The sequence below is a fragment of the Cyphomyrmex costatus genome, unplaced genomic scaffold (genome assembly GCF_001594065.2).
Source record: "Cyphomyrmex costatus isolate MS0001 unplaced genomic scaffold, Ccosl1.0 scaffold936, whole genome shotgun sequence".
NCBI classification, from domain to species: domain Eukaryota; kingdom Metazoa; phylum Arthropoda; class Insecta; order Hymenoptera; family Formicidae; genus Cyphomyrmex; species Cyphomyrmex costatus.
In genome coordinates, this window is record NW_017280524.1 from 36,584 (window position 1) to 52,747 (window position 16,164).

General features: G+C 34.3%; 1 protein-coding gene across 1 annotated transcript in view; it reads left to right on the forward strand.

Moving 5' to 3' along the window:
• The window catches only part of wfs1 (wolframin ER transmembrane glycoprotein wfs1), a 58,426-nt gene that overhangs the window by 27,719 nt on the left and 14,543 nt on the right, over nucleotides 1–16,164 (forward strand). Inside the window, exons 2-4 of the mRNA XM_018550138.1 lie at nucleotides 10,495–10,599; nucleotides 10,785–11,001; nucleotides 11,090–11,313. Of these exons, the coding sequence (XP_018405640.1) occupies nucleotides 10,495–10,599; nucleotides 10,785–11,001; nucleotides 11,090–11,313 (546 nt within the window). The remainder of the gene's footprint in view (nucleotides 1–10,494; nucleotides 10,600–10,784; nucleotides 11,002–11,089; nucleotides 11,314–16,164) is intronic.

The window sequence follows — 16,164 nt, forward strand, 5'->3', positions numbered from 1 at the left end:
CAAAAAATTCGTTAAAATATAAAATTGTAAATAAAAAATGTCATTTGATTAAAATTACGTAGTTTAATTAGAAAAACAGATAACAGACGTTTTGACCTCTATTAGATCATTTTTAATGTTACAAAGATCGCAGTTTAAAAATAATAGAATTATAAAAATACATAAAAAATATAAAAAAATGTAGAAATTATATATAATTATATATAGAATACAACGGTGGCGCTACACAGATTGAGAGTTAAATTTTTATGTCTCTTCTATTTTTACTTTTTAAGTGTAATTGGTGATTGCCTGGAAGATTGATAGTGGTTGAAGAATATTGGAAAGTGTGGATTTTTGTGTACATATTATTATCTTTGGACATTATTTCGAACTTCGCTGTATATTTTGGATTTCCCAAACCTAACCTAATTTTCGGGAGCCGAACACGTGGTAACATAACCAAAATTCTAGAGCCGGCTCTTGCCTGTGATTCAACTAGATTGGTTGTTTCAACTGATTACTTGGTTATTGATTTGGAAATTTCTTCATCGATATAATTTCATCGTAGCGTAATGAGTACCTGGGAGGCATGCAAATCATCCTTCAATGCATCCAGTGTCATTGTTTCTTGTGTCATTTGCAATGGCTTTTACCATGGCACCTCAAGCTGTGCCGGTTTAACAGCAACAGAGATTAAAGTTGTTGAGTTGAAACAGAAGCCTCGCATGGTTTATCGATGTGCAGTTTGTCAAAAATCTGGAAACATTGACCCATCGCTTAGAGAATTGGTATCAAATCTAGTCAAGTCAGTCAACGAGATTAAAACTTCTTTACTTATTATCGATCAAATGAAAAATGATCTCCAAGATGTCAAAAATCGTCTATCGAAGGTTGAAATGGGTGATACTACTAATATTGAAGCAGTAATAGTGGAAATCAATGAGAGGGCACGAAGACAGGGCAACCTATTGATTTTTAAAGTTCCGGAAGCATTTCAGGATAGTGACCAAGCATTGGTTACAAATTTGTTGAGAGTTGTTAACATTACTCCGGTTAAGATAAATAGAATTGGAGTAAGAAATCAGCAGACTATTAGACCCATATTAGTCAAACTAAATAGTAACTTGGAAGTTAGACGAGTGTTACGTGACTGGAAAAAATTACCAACGGATTATTCGTATGCTGAGGATCTCACATAGAATCAGAGAACTTTGTATAAAAAACTCAAGGCAGAAGCTGCTAGTATAAATTCTACAAACCCGACAACAACGAAAGTGGTCAAATTTATAAATGGCTCTCCTATGTTGGTTAATAGAAGAACTGGAACGACGGAAAACTAATTCATGGATCAACGGTTAATGGTCTTGTGTTTTATTATCAGAATGTTAATGGCCTGTGCACTAAACTTCGTGATCTTCGTTTGTCTATTGTTTCATTAACACCGGAACCTGACATTATCTGTTTGACTGAAACCCATCTTTACCCTGATATAAGGGACAGTGAGCTCGGTCTGAGAGGATATAATGTGTTTCGTAGAGACAGAGTCAAGCTACACGATAAGTCTCGAGCGGGTGGTGGAGTTTTAATTGCATTAAAGAACGATATTATGGTTAATAAGTGCGAAATTTATGCAAATGATATTGAACATTTATTTCTCTCCGTTAATGTCAAATCTGTGCGCTTTATACTTGGTGTAGCATATATTCCACCACGATCTTCATCTGACATCTTCACTTATCATACTACACAAATCGAGTCTCTAACGGAGAAGTATAGGGATCACGAGTTACTATTTTTCGGGGATTATAATTTGCCCTCTGCAAGATGGAGCACCTCACTGGCGGCGAATTTCTCTTGTAGTCATAGTGATCGATTGATAAGGGATAACACAGTAATCTTGGGGAATTGTATTAATTACTTTAATATGGAACAATATTTCCCTGTCAATCCTCTTAAGGACTATACTTTGGACCTAGCATTCTCATCGATGAAAGACTTAAGAGTTGTACCATCTTCGGATTTTTTGATACCAGGTGAGATCCACCACGATCCAGTCTTTTTCGAACTTCAAGTTAAAGGGACGCCTTCTTGGAGTGTTTCTTCTATGCAGTGAGATTTTTCGAAAGTGGATTATGAGAGTGTTAACAGTGCCTTACCTGATGTGGATTGGAGTTTGTTTTTGACTGAAGACTCTTTAGATGTTTCTGTTGATAAATTTTATTCGGAAATTTATAAGATTGTTGAGAAGTTTGTACCTAAGATTAGAATTAGTACTGGTACGTATCCGGTTTGGTTCACAAAAGAACTAAAAGCGGTGATAATTAGTAAGAAAGTAGCTCATAGAAAGTGGAGAAATTTCGGTTTGGATTCAGATTATAGTGAATTTAAGCGTTTGAGAGCCAAGTGCATACGGTTGTCCAGGGCCTGTTATGAGGAGTATATTTTGCGAATTCAAGCTAGATCGTCCCGAAACGTTAAATCCTTTTGGTCTTATATTAATAATTTGAATAAAACTTCTAGTATGCCTCAGAACATGTATTTGGATGATCAGGTGTCTAAATCGGGACTTGATACTGCTAATTTATTCGCTGACTACTTTAAATCGGTATACATGCCATCCAGTACTTATAATAGATTAGATAATAGAATTAATTTGTTTAACGGAGCTGAGCGGGGGTTTTGCGATGATTTAGTGATTACGTTGGCAGATTTGGCTTCGGCGATTGGTAAAATGAAAACTACTTTCTCTGTTGGGCCTGACTTACTTCCTTCTGTTTTTATAAAGCGCATTATTGATAAAGTTAGTCACCCACTGTTGTTTTTATTTAATATGTCGATTACTCAAGGATACCTGCCTTCTGTGTGGAAAAAATCTTTTGTTACTCCTATTTTCAAGATGGGAGATAAGAGCAATGTTAGAAATTACAGACCTATTTCGATACTGAGTGTAATCCCGAAGATTCTAGATTCAATTGTTGCGGATAAAATTTCAAAGGCTTTTTACAATAAAATTATAAAAGAACAACACGGCTTTGTTAAATGTAGGTCTACTTCTACAAATTTACTTGTATACTGTGATTATATATCAAGAGCTTTAGAAGACAGCTCTCAAGTAGATGCGATCTATTTAGATTTTGAAAAGGCCTTTGACAGAATTGATCATGGCATTTTAATAACTAAACTGAGTAGTTTGGGTCTGGGATATAATTTCATAAAATGGATTTCGTCTTATTTGTCAGATCGTGCGCTGACGGTTCGAATAAAGGGGCAACTGTCTAAATCTTTTGAGGCAACCTCGGGAGTTCCTCAGGGATCACATTTTGGGCCTATACTGTTCATTTTGTTCATCAACGATATAATTGATGATATAAAATTTGCCAAAATACTATTATTTACTGATGACGTAAAGCTTTATTCGTGTGTAAGGTCGCCATCGGATGCCTCTGGGTTGCAGTGTGATTTGGATGAGTTGGTTAAATGGTCAAAAACCAATAAGTTAAATTTGAATATCAAGAAATGTAAATCCTTGACTTTTCGGCGGAAAATAAACTCTAACGTACTGTTTTTCACTTATAGATTAAATGATCAGCCTTTAGAATCTGTCAACAGTATTAAAGGGAGAAAGTAGTGGGGCGCGCTCCGATATTCTATCCTTAGCGCAAGGCGCACGATCGAGAGAGAAAGCGTAATTGGACGTGGATGCCTGCTCGCGGTGTCTTTTCGCTGTCTCACACATTTGTTACTAGTACGAGTGAGATACTCCGGTGTCTTTCGCTTGTCAATATTCATAATAATACTTTTATTACACACACAAAATATTGTAATTATGCATAAAAATTTTTAATATTGTAAATCCACGCCTCCTCCGCGCTCCCAGTAACACGTTACGTGTGCTCTCGGTACGAGTGTGTAGCGCCGCGCGCCGAACGCCGAGGGACAGCATTTCTGCCGGTGCGTGTACATCTTCGAATTTTAAACAAGTCTTTTTATATTGTTAATTTTTAATGTACATCTTCGAAGGAATTTTTTCTTTTGAAATTAATTTATTACATATATGCGTTTTTCTTTCTTTAATTGTTGTTTTAAATTATTTCTTTTGACTCTTACAACGTCCTTTTAACTTTTTTCGTTTATGTTTATAATAAGAGTCCTTTATCAATCTTATATTATTATATATATAATAATGTGTGTAATCTCACTCGCATAGCTTGAAGTCGTATACAATTCGGTAAACCACTGAGAATCCAAAAACAATGTAAGTCGTCTAGTTTTAAATGTTGTTTGCAAAGGTGTGTAATAATTGTTTCTTATAAAAATGTATCATTGTACGAATTATAAAATTGTTCGTTTTTAGAACAATGCGATGAGAGCCAAGTTTAAGATGTTACACGTTAAAAAAGTATAGAAATTAGAATAAATAATAAAAACCCTTTACTACCAGAATTTTTTGAATGACATAGCACCAACTTAATAACCGCGGCAACATGGCGGATACTGGATACCGCTTTTCTTTTGTTCAAATGCGCAATAGCACACCTTTTATACTTACATCATGCTACAGGTACGCGTTGTTTATAATAAGCAGTGATGATCGTCGCTAGACAATATCCAGGCGCTACGCGCATCGTTGAGCGGTCATATCTAGCTCCGCGTATGCATTTGGCGATGGGCCAGGCGAATTTGGATATTATTTTTGTAAATTAATATCTCGTAAACTATTCCGAAAAATGTAAAACTGTAAGGGACTTTTCTTCTCAGTTTAATTCATTCTACCCTTATGTGATAAAACTTTTCATTACTTCTCAAACACCCTGTATATACATGAAGTTTGTAAACTGTCAATTGATATATATATATATATATATATATACAGTGTTGTGCATAGATGATTTTAAAATTAGCTAGATAAAGATAAGATGAAAATTTGGAAATTTATCTTAGATAAGATAAAGATGATTACATTTAAATTAATCTAGATAATATAGATAAATTTATCTGACAATTCATCTAAAAAATTCCAGATAATTTTTTATTTTTAAGACTATTTATAAATTAAGAATCAGTTTTTTCTCAAAATAATTAAAAAATCACGGTGGTCCTCGATTGAATTCAACCCTGACTTTCCTGCACCTCTGATTTTCCTTCTGGAATTGGTTTTGGAACATTTCAGGACCATTTTGCAATAAATATTAAAATCGAAGAGTGAGCACTTTTTTTTAAATCGAGTTTTTAAGTTTTAATCCATAGTTTCAATATAATCATTTCAAGCGTACATGTGGAAGGTAATTAAGTACTGAACGAAATGTAATTATTGTATATATTTTCTTCGAATTAAATATATATGTAACAAATAGCAATTAGTTAATTGAAACTAAAATATAAAATGAAGAACTTACTATACTTATATATTTATGAACGCATATAACACGTAACCGCGCGATTGTTTACGTACAAAAAAAAACACACACACACACACACCACCACACCCATCCACACATACTCACACATACACATACAGGCACACGCACAAACGCATGTAAATATATAATTTTAAAAAATATGCAAAATAATTAAAATTCGTTCACATTGAAACATAAAAACTCGATTTAAAAAAAAGTGCTCACTCTTCGATTTTAATATTTATTGCAAAATGGTCCTGAAATGTTCCAAAACCAATTCCAGAAGGAAAATCAGAGGTGCAGGAAAGTCAGGGTTGAATTCAATCGAGGACCACCGTGAAATATTAAATTTTACAATTTTAATATGTAGATAATACTTCGTTTGTCTCTTACAATGTCTCTCACAATTTTCAAAAAAATAATGAAGAACACATAAAAATTCTATACAGTCCTTTTCCTCTATATTAGTTGCATGAAAGCAAGCATGTCATAATCATTACGGTTATGAATAATAGTGTATCTTATAATATTAATAATAACATTCTTTTAAATATAGTGAAAGACACAGGTCAAAAACTTTTTTCGATTTCGGATTAGTGTCATCCATGAATCGAGCATCGCGCACTACGATAAAACATCAACGAAGTGAGAAGTAGGAACAGTAGAGCGTGAATACCGACACGATACATTTCGATTTCGAGCAAAAAAAACACCGACTTTGGGCAGCTCTAGGTTAATCAATCAGAATTAAGTGTCCTAGTGCAGGAATAAAAAGATCATTTGAGAGCAATGTGAATGATTATATATGCTATATTAGATGCACTCACTCTCTTCCTGAGGCTGAAAATTTTTCTGTAAACATTAACTGCATAGAAGAAAAAATTATAATATTTTCACATTTTTAGCAATGTAAAATATGAACCAAAGTATCTAAACATTATTCTAGATAAAGATGATACTTTTTTTCATCTAAAATGCAGATAAAGATAATTAATATTTTTATTATCTAGATAAAGATGAGATGGCATCAAAATTTCATCTAGATGATCATCTAGATAATTTTATCCAGATAAGATCGAACACTGTATATATATAAATGATGTCAAGGGCGATATGAGTCAAAAAAGGTATTCGTTTAAACAATAAAACATTTAATTAGTCACTACTTAATTTAGACATCGCTTAACAATAATTCGCCTTTAAAACAAGATAATAAATAAAAAACAGATAATAAATATGAATGTGTACACATTTTTAAAGGCGAATTACATAGGCCCACAAAAAAAATTGTTTTTTTTGTGCAATGAATGCTACTATAATATTCCTGCATGTATTTTTTTTCCCGTTGAAACCGAATCCGTAACCTGTTTGACCCTTACACGTCAGGATTTTTTTTAACCCCCAAAAAAATGGTAAGAGTACCGATTAGGAGACCTTCCCCAATGACCTTGACCTTGACATATGTATGTTGTCAAGGTCATGACCCTGAGTAACCTCCAACAGGTTTTAGCCGTCGCTTGTCCTTCGTTAAAAAGTTATTAACAATCATAGTTTTAAAGTTATATGATATGATCATAACTTTAAAACTATGATTGTTAATAACTTTTTAACGAAGGACAAGCGACGGCTAAAACCTGTTGGAGGTTACTCAAGGTCATGACCTTGACAACATATGTCAAGGTCAAGGTCATTGGGAGAAGGTCCCCTAATCGGTACTCTTACCGTTTTTTTGAGGTTAAAAAAAATCCTGACGTGTAGGGATCAAACGGGTTACGGATTCGGTTTCAGCGGCAAAAAATACATAGAAATATTATAGTAGCATTCATCGCACAAAAAAAAAACAATTTTTTTGTGGGCCTGTGTTATTGTTAAGCGATGACTAAATTAAGTAGTGACTAAGTAAATGTTTTATTGTTTAAACAAATACCTTTTTTGATTCATATCGCCCTTAACATCATTTATTTATTTTTATATAATGAGTCATTTTATTCTTTGTATTAATTATATATGGGTGTCCAGTAAAGAGACGATTTCCGTTTAAGGGGAGTTCTTGAGATAATTTTGAGACTAAAATTCTAATACCAAAATGTTGAGGTTATAATAACTTTTGAATTACAAGCGTTTAAAATTAACGAATCATATCGTCTAAAGTTGGCGCGCTCAGGAGCGGTACAACGCAAAGTACTAAACGAGAAAACTTATCACTTCTTTTGTCAGTATTGATTTTATGAGATTACATATATGAATATAAGGTTTTATTCTATTGATATTTCTATAAATGCATTATTCAAATACACTTTAAACATTTTATTAAAATAATCTTTATTAAAATAATAAAGGAGAAACTAGGAACTTATATGAATATTATAAAATCATTAATTATGAACAATTATTTGTACAACTTTATGATAATTAATTAACCTTATGATAATTAATTTACAAAATAAGTTATGTATATTATGATAAATGTTCGAACTATGTTCCATTCATATCTATGCATAATCTTGTGCGTCTCAATAAACTTTGTTGCGCATTGATTATCATATCGAGTGATACGCTTGCAACCGCTTCAATAATGCGATTGTGTAAGTCCTCCCGATTACGTACTGGTTCCCGATAAATATAATTTTTTAAATGTCCCCAGAGAAAAATCTAATGGAGTTAAGTCGAGATCTCGCTGGCCAATATTGCGGTCCATTGATATTTCTTATTACTTAATATGACAAAGAGGCTAATTTCACACGTAAAGAAAGTTGTGAAGTTATGAGCAGATATGCAAAACAACTTTCGATAAGTCAGCTTTCGCGTTTAGTACTTTGCATTGTGCCGCTCTTGAGCGCGCCAACTTTAGACGATATGATTCGTTAATTTTAAACGCTTATAATTTAAAAGTTATTATAGCCTTAACATTTTGGTATTAGAATTTTCGTCTCAAAATTATTTTAAGAATCTCCCCTTAAACGGAAATTGTCTCTTTACTGGACACCCCGTATATATACAGGGTGTCCGTCCATAAGTGTCGGAGCAAATATCTCGCAACTGGTTGAAGTTGCAAGAAAGTTTAATAAGAGAAATTTGTACGACTTCGAGTCAGCTACAAAGTGCATGCAAAAATTTTTTTTTATACTCGTTGCTTTTTCAAGGTATGTAGGTTAACATAGTTTTTTTAAATGGATACCTATAATTTTTTTGCATATTCGTATAATAGGGAGCATTTGCAATTAAAATCATATGTAGTAAAAAAATTGCTGCTATACATTGTTTGCGAGATAATCGACATCTTAGATATTGAATCTTAAGAAGTTGATTTTCCATATCACAATTTGAAAAACAAGATTCAAACTAATATTTTGAAGTCGGTTATGTTGAACAGGATTATTGACCTTCAACTCAAAATACGCGACTGCTTGTTTTGTAAATAAAGTATTTGTATAACGTGGAGTATGAAATTCAGTGCAGTATTTGTTAATCAGTCAGTCGTCTTTTCAATGAATACATATCATATTGTAGATTACAAAGATAATGATGTTTAATATTAATGAAAAGTGTGATACGCTCGAGATGTGGCATTTAAGTATGCATAATGAAAATGAAGCTCAGCTACTCTATCAACAAAAGTATCCAGAACGAAGGATACCAAATGGTCGTACATTTCGGCGAGTCGAAGATGTATTACGTCGAACAGGATCGATAACAAGACAACGTCGTACAATCAGAACAGACCAAGAGAAAGAGACAAATGTGCTATTAAGTTCTATTGAAAACAGTCGTACATCCATAAGAATAGTAGCACGTAATTTACAACTATCAAGAAGTTACGTGCATGCTGTATTAAAGAAATAGAATTTTAAACCGTTTTGTGATAATTTAGTGCAAACTTTACATGAAGGAGATACAGATCGCCGATTAATGTTCTGCCACTGGCTTAATTATCGCAATAACATTGATTTTCTTAAAAAAATATTATGGTCTAACGAATCGTGTTTTTCAAATTGTGGTATGGAAAACCAACATAACATGCATACTTGGTTTCATGTGAATCCACATATGAAAAGAGGTTTCCAACGCAGATTTAAGGCCTTTGCACGTAAAAAAGCGTTTTTTACGTGCAAAGGCCTTTACGGTGAACGTATGGTGCGGAATTATCGGAACGAAAATTATTGGACCTTTCTTTTTCCATGATTATCTTAATGGTGACAGATATTTGGAATTTTTGCAAACAACTTTTTCAGATTATTTGCGCAATCTTCTATTATCAATATTTCGAGACATTATTTTTCAACAAGATGGGGCTCTATCATATAATACACGTGCTATAGCCAACTTTTTAAATGATAAGTTCCCTAATTGTTGGATAGGTACTAATGGCCCTATCACGATGGCCACCGAGATCTGCGGATTTGACACCTTGCGATTTTTTTCTTTAATGATATATTAAAGACATTGTCTACGCAACTGTTCCTGAAAATGAAGAAGATTTACGACATAAAATCACTACAGCTGTTGAAGGCATTACAGTAGAAATGCTGCAGTCAACAATGAGAAACATATTATAAAACGCGTTGAATGTTGTATTGACCATGATGGTCAAAATTTCGAGCAATTTATGGGTTAATAAATGTTCTATAAAAAAACATTGTTTGTTTTTTTTCTTCAACCTCTCTTTGACATTTTAAACCCCGTTCAAAATTATTTAGAATCCAATTTACTACTTTAATACTTAAGATGTCGATTATTTCGTAAACGATGCATAGCAGCAATTTTTTACTAGATATAATTTTGATTGCAAATGCTTCCTACTATACGAATATGCAAAAAAAATTATAGGTATTCATTTAAAAAAACTGCTAACCTACATAACTCGAAAAAGCAACGAGTATAAAAAAAATTTTTGCATGCACTTTGTAGCTGACTCGGAGTCGTACAAATTTCTCTTATTAAACTTTCTTGTAACTTCAACCAGTTGCGAGATATTTGCTCCGACACTTACGGACACCCTGTATATACATGTATATACATATATCTATATGTATACGTGATATACATAATATGTTGAATATGAATTCTGATTTTTTTTTCTGATTAAATAGCTAATTCTAAGTCCTATTGATAGATGGGCCTAAAGGTTCTCTTAGACGCTTACGTTCCCGATTGGCAGAAGACGGCTGTCCAGAATCTCAAGTAATTTTGGCTAAGCAGTTGTTGGAGGAACAATGTGGTAAATTGGAATATACAATTGACAGTAAAGTTTTTCTTATATTATTTAATCCTTTTTGAACTACATATATTATTTGTACAATATATAATTTATATTTCTATAATAAAATATAAATTTAATTAAAAAATTATAATATATTTCTTTGTATATGATTTACGACTATATATTTATAATTATATTTCAAGAGCTTGATGTTGATAAAGAGGAAAATGCAAAGTTGGGTGTTTACTGGCTAACAAAGGCCTCGGAGCAAGGAAGTCTAGAAGCGACTGATATTCTCAGAAAATGCTTGGCAACTGGTCGTGGTATTACGGAGCATAACTATTACGACGTAAAAAGTTGTCTAGACATGACACAAGATGAGAAGTTGGCTAGAAGAGCGGCGAGAGAGATGTTTATGAGGTAAAGAAAAGTATAATAATTAGATATTATATTAATAAATAAATTATCACATGTCATATACATAAATATAAAATTGTTGTTTCATCAGTTTATCAAACGGTGAGGATTTCATAACTACGGAACAATTACAAAAATGTATGAGGAATTTATCGTCTTCATCGATCAGTAATGCTTATTATTTTAAATCAAACAATACCTCTAACACACCGCAAAAGGGATTAAGTAACAACGATAATGATTGCTTTCCCAGAAATGAGCTTCCTGATGATTCCTTACCTACAAAGGATGAAGATCGAACAAACAACATTCATGGTAAAAGAGATTTTCAACAATATGTTAAAGTTAAACTAGACTGCTATATGAACAAGTCAAATAGAGAAGGGTCAGTAATGAGATCGAAGTTAGATCTAATATCTATATGTGAATTTTAAATATAATACATCTTATTATATAAATTGTGTGATAATTATTATCGAACTTCAAACGCAATCATTAACTTATTGCGAAAAATATTATCCTGACTGGAAATGTTTGCAGTTCTTTTTATTAGCATCATTGTTAAACTGATGATTAATTTGTGCAATTGTTATTTCAGCTTCGGTTCATAATTATGTTTCATGTATGGCAGTAATCAGCGTACAGTTTATATAATTAGAAAATGTATTTAAAATGTACATATAATAATTATTATACATCAGGGTGTCATTGACCAATTGAATCAGCTATCAAGGTCAGATAGAGTATACCGAACTGAGTCGAAAAGTATTATACCATTTTTGACGCAATATTTAATGGGGATGGTCTGAGGCGTGTCGTCCGAGTTTAGAGGCTCGCGGCGGTGTGCGCGGCGCGAGACGTTTCCTACTCCCCGCGCGCCAAGCTAACGATGGCGGATATTCGGTAGTAGTAGGCCGGACGAACGCTCTTATTCGGTTATATTTAAGGTCTAATATCTCGTTAAATATTGCGTCAATTGAAAAATGGCATAAGACTTTTCATTACATGTGCATCGAAAGTTTCCTTCCCGCACTGTTTGCGGTGCGAAAAGTAGCCATTTACCGACAACCGTGCGAGAAATAACTAGACCGTGCGAAAAGTAGTCACTTCCCGCAAGGTCTGCAGTGCGGATAACGTCACGTATGCGACAAGTAGCGCCACGAGACTTTCGACACAGCTGCACACAGTTATCGACAGCAGGTCGGGAAATCGCTTTCCCCCACCAAGTAACCGCCGCGCTCGGCAAGCTTCGGCTAGTCTCGGAGCGCCGACAGCAAGCGAAAGCACTAAATGAAATTCTATCTACTTCCGTTGCAGAATCGTCTTGCAACAAAGATCATTCCGACTTTAAGTAAAAGTGAATATGAAATCACAAGTATCTCTCCATATATTATAACTAGAGCTCGGATTTTCCGCCGACGGACGTACCAATTCGAGTCAATCGTATAGCACGTTCCTATCCCCACTACCACTCGTCATGCGTGAAGCATCGATAGAGGGGAACGTGGCGGTGCGCGGTGGGACAATTAACAAGACAATAAAAGCATCTTCTCCAAGATCTTGCAAAAACAAAATTCTTTCAAACAAGATTTTAAATTTTTCATGTACGCGCCTAATTACTTCTTGCAACGTAGAACGCAGTTTTTCACAGTATAAAAATATATTGAGCGGAAAACGAAGAGGCTTCAATTATAACAATTTAAAAGTGTACTTTATTATGTGTTTTTTTATAGATAAAAAAAGTTATTACAAAATGTCGAATAAAGTTATTTTGAAAGTATTCGAAATAATGGGGAAAATTTGGAAATAATAGTTTAATGTATCTGCTATATTTTAGTATTTTTCTTGCTTGTATTTCGTTCCTTGTTTCGAGTAACACCGTTGCCACACCACCGTTGTTCCCCACCATCTGGAGACACGGTAGTATCTCGGCGCTAAGCCAAGCGCGCGACACTGCCGTGCATCCTTTACGCGAATATGAGAAATTCGGGGGATTGAGATGATCATATCTCAGTAACGAGTGAACCGATCAAGTTCTACATACGCTCAATCGATAGCAAATACTTAAATTGTATGATAAAAGTGCTTTCATTTTTTTCTACGTGTCCTACGAGCGGAGATATTGCGACGAAAAGTACGGATCTGTGAATTTTCACGTTTCATTTTAAGATACGTCGTTATTATTATTAACGTCGTCAACCAGAGAAATGTCCGTCTCGTTTTTTCGATAATAGAGGGCCTTTGACTTTATGTGTTATCTTACTCTATCTATTCTATCATCTCACTCTATCTATCTTATATCTAACCAGCAGATTAGTATTGCATGGTGTATCACATACAAGAAGACTAGAACCAGGACAGTAAACTCGGTCAAATATTGGTAGAGGGGGTAGGCCAAAAAGTGACGGCGGATAACTTTCCCCACTCTTGCGCTTCATTAGTCCTCTCTGTCGCTCTGATAGTCGTTTTCAATTCGTCACTGCGCATGTCAAACAAACCTTGTTTGACATTGCATTTAATGTGCAGTATAATTTCTTTTTACAACTTACATTCTGTTTAAGATGGTTTAAGAAGATTTTTTGTTTAAGTGTGTCCCTCGGATGAGGGGAAAACAAAGGTTAAGAACAAGAACTTCTTGGTTATAACCGACGCGCGCATGCGCAAACTTTCACATAATGTGCAATGCCATTGCGCATTGTATGAATAATCGCGGACGTTTTTTGACCTATCCCCACCACGCTAGTTCTCCTGGTTCTAGTCTTCTTGATTACATATGACGCGCTCGCAGTTTAAATGTTATAATTAAAAATAAAATATTCAATATAATGTGAAATACTTATTAATAATATATATATAATGTTATTTTACAATATATATATAGTATATATATATATTAAAATTAAAATATCGAAATATAGAGAAACTATGTGTCTAGGTGTTCGCCTTCGAGGAAGTGAGTGTCTAGGTGTTCGCCGTCGAGAATATGGATGTCTAAGTGTTCGCTGTAGAGGAAATAGGTGTCTAGGTGTTCGCCTTCGAGGAACTAAGTGTCTAGGTGTTCGCCTTCGAGGAAGTGTGTGTCTACGTGTTCGACGTCGAGAAAGTGAGTGTCTAGGTGTTCGCCTTCGAGGAAGTGAGTGTCTAAAGTGTTCGCCTTCGAGGAAGTGAGTGTCTAGATGTTCGCCGTCGAGGAAGTAGGTGTCTAGGTGTTCGCCTTCGAGGAAGTGAATGTCTACGTATTCGACATCGAGGAAGTGAATGCCTAGGTGTTCGCCTTTGAGGAAGTGAGTGTCTAAAGTGTTCGCCTTCGAGGAAGTGAGTGTCTAGGTGTTCGCCGTCGAGGAAATGGGTGTCTAGGTGTTTGTTTGTTTAAGAAACGTCGTCGTCGTCGTCATTGTTGTCAGTTACGAAGTAAGGAAATACATTCTGGAATTTTTGGCGCAAGAGATAAATGTGGTCGCGACGGGTATCTATAAATCTATACAGTGTGTCCCAGAATGAGTGTCAAAAATTACACGAACAGGTAGAACGGATTGAACTGAGTCGAAAAGTCTTCTACCGTTTCGCAATTTTCGCAATATTCAACGAGATAATATTTGGTAAAAATTACCGAATACGTGCATCCGCCCGTCTTACTACTGCCAACAGTGTACGCCCATGATAGCTCGTCGGCGCGCGGACCGCGGAGAGCGGGGATTGCGTGGCGAGTCACGACGTTTGGGACTCGTCAGGCAATCCCCGCTCTCCGCGGTCCGCGCGCCAGAACTATCATGGGCGTACACTGTTGGCAGTAGTAGGCCGGGCGGACGCACGTATTCGGTAATTTTTACCAAATATTATCTCGTTGAATATTGCGAAAATTGCGAAACGGTAGAAAACTTTTCGACTCAGTTCAATCCGCTCTAGCTGTTCGTGTAATTTTTGACACTCATTCTGGGACACCCTGTATATCGATCGCTGCGATCTGTACGATCTTTAAAGTCGGATTAAGAGTCTCGGCAATAACAAAGGATTGAGATTAGGAAATCTGTCATGTCGATGGCATATACGAACACGTAAGTGAGGTTAGAATAAATATCGATCGCGGTCTGTACGATCGTTAAAGTCGGATTAAGAACAATAACAAAGGATTGAGTTTAGGAAGTCTGTCACATCGATGGCACAGACGAACACGTAAGTGAGGTTAGAATAAATAAATATTTTCTGCTTTATAACACAAATTCTCTGCTATAAAACACATTCCGCTGTAAGAATACAAATTATTTTCTCTATAATTATTTTGTTTTTATAGCATTTGGTTAGGTTACTTATTTACCGAGACACTCCGTGTCTCCAGATCTGGTAGTTTATTTCATTGAAATCTTTAAAACTTCAATTAATTATCTAATAATAAAATATGTTATCATGGAAAGTAACTGATATATTATTGAAGGTGCCAGTTCAAAGTGAATTTGTTATAAGAATTCTTTTAAAATTAATGCTGATCTTTTGTGATTTTTAAAATATAAAAAACTATTATAGTTTGATCTCTTACCTAGAACGCTATATTTGATTCAAGATTTTTGAGTGTAAGTTAACTAGTTTTCAATCACGTATATCTTCATAAGTATACGTTTACAAATTATTATTCTAATTAATAATTAATATCGTGAAGAAGGATTGTTCTGTCATCCATCAATTTCGAAATAACCATTGTACCAAAAAAATTTATTACATTTATTAGCATATTTGATTATATATATGTATATAATATTTTGACATTGGAATAAATACATATTCACTTTCATTGCATTACTTTCAATAATAAAATGTATTATGTTAAAATAATTTAGAGAACATCAATGCAGACATATGGAAAGATATCGTACGGATACCATTACCAAGAAAGTGAAATCATAATAAAGGCTCTAGCAGGTTAAAAAGAGTCAATCGGCCCCCAAACGGATTATGACCAGCATGTCACCAAAAAGTTCGTTGACCCGAAAAAAAAATTTGGAGAAATTTTTAATTCCGTACACCACCCCTTTTCGGAGATATTGCCTTATGAAGTATTTTCATATTTTATTTTTGTCACGAGACCTATCAGATACAATTTTATTTAAAAAATTTGGGCATACAAAACGTATCAAAAGGTATTTGAAAATATTTTTTGCGAGATGTTCCAAC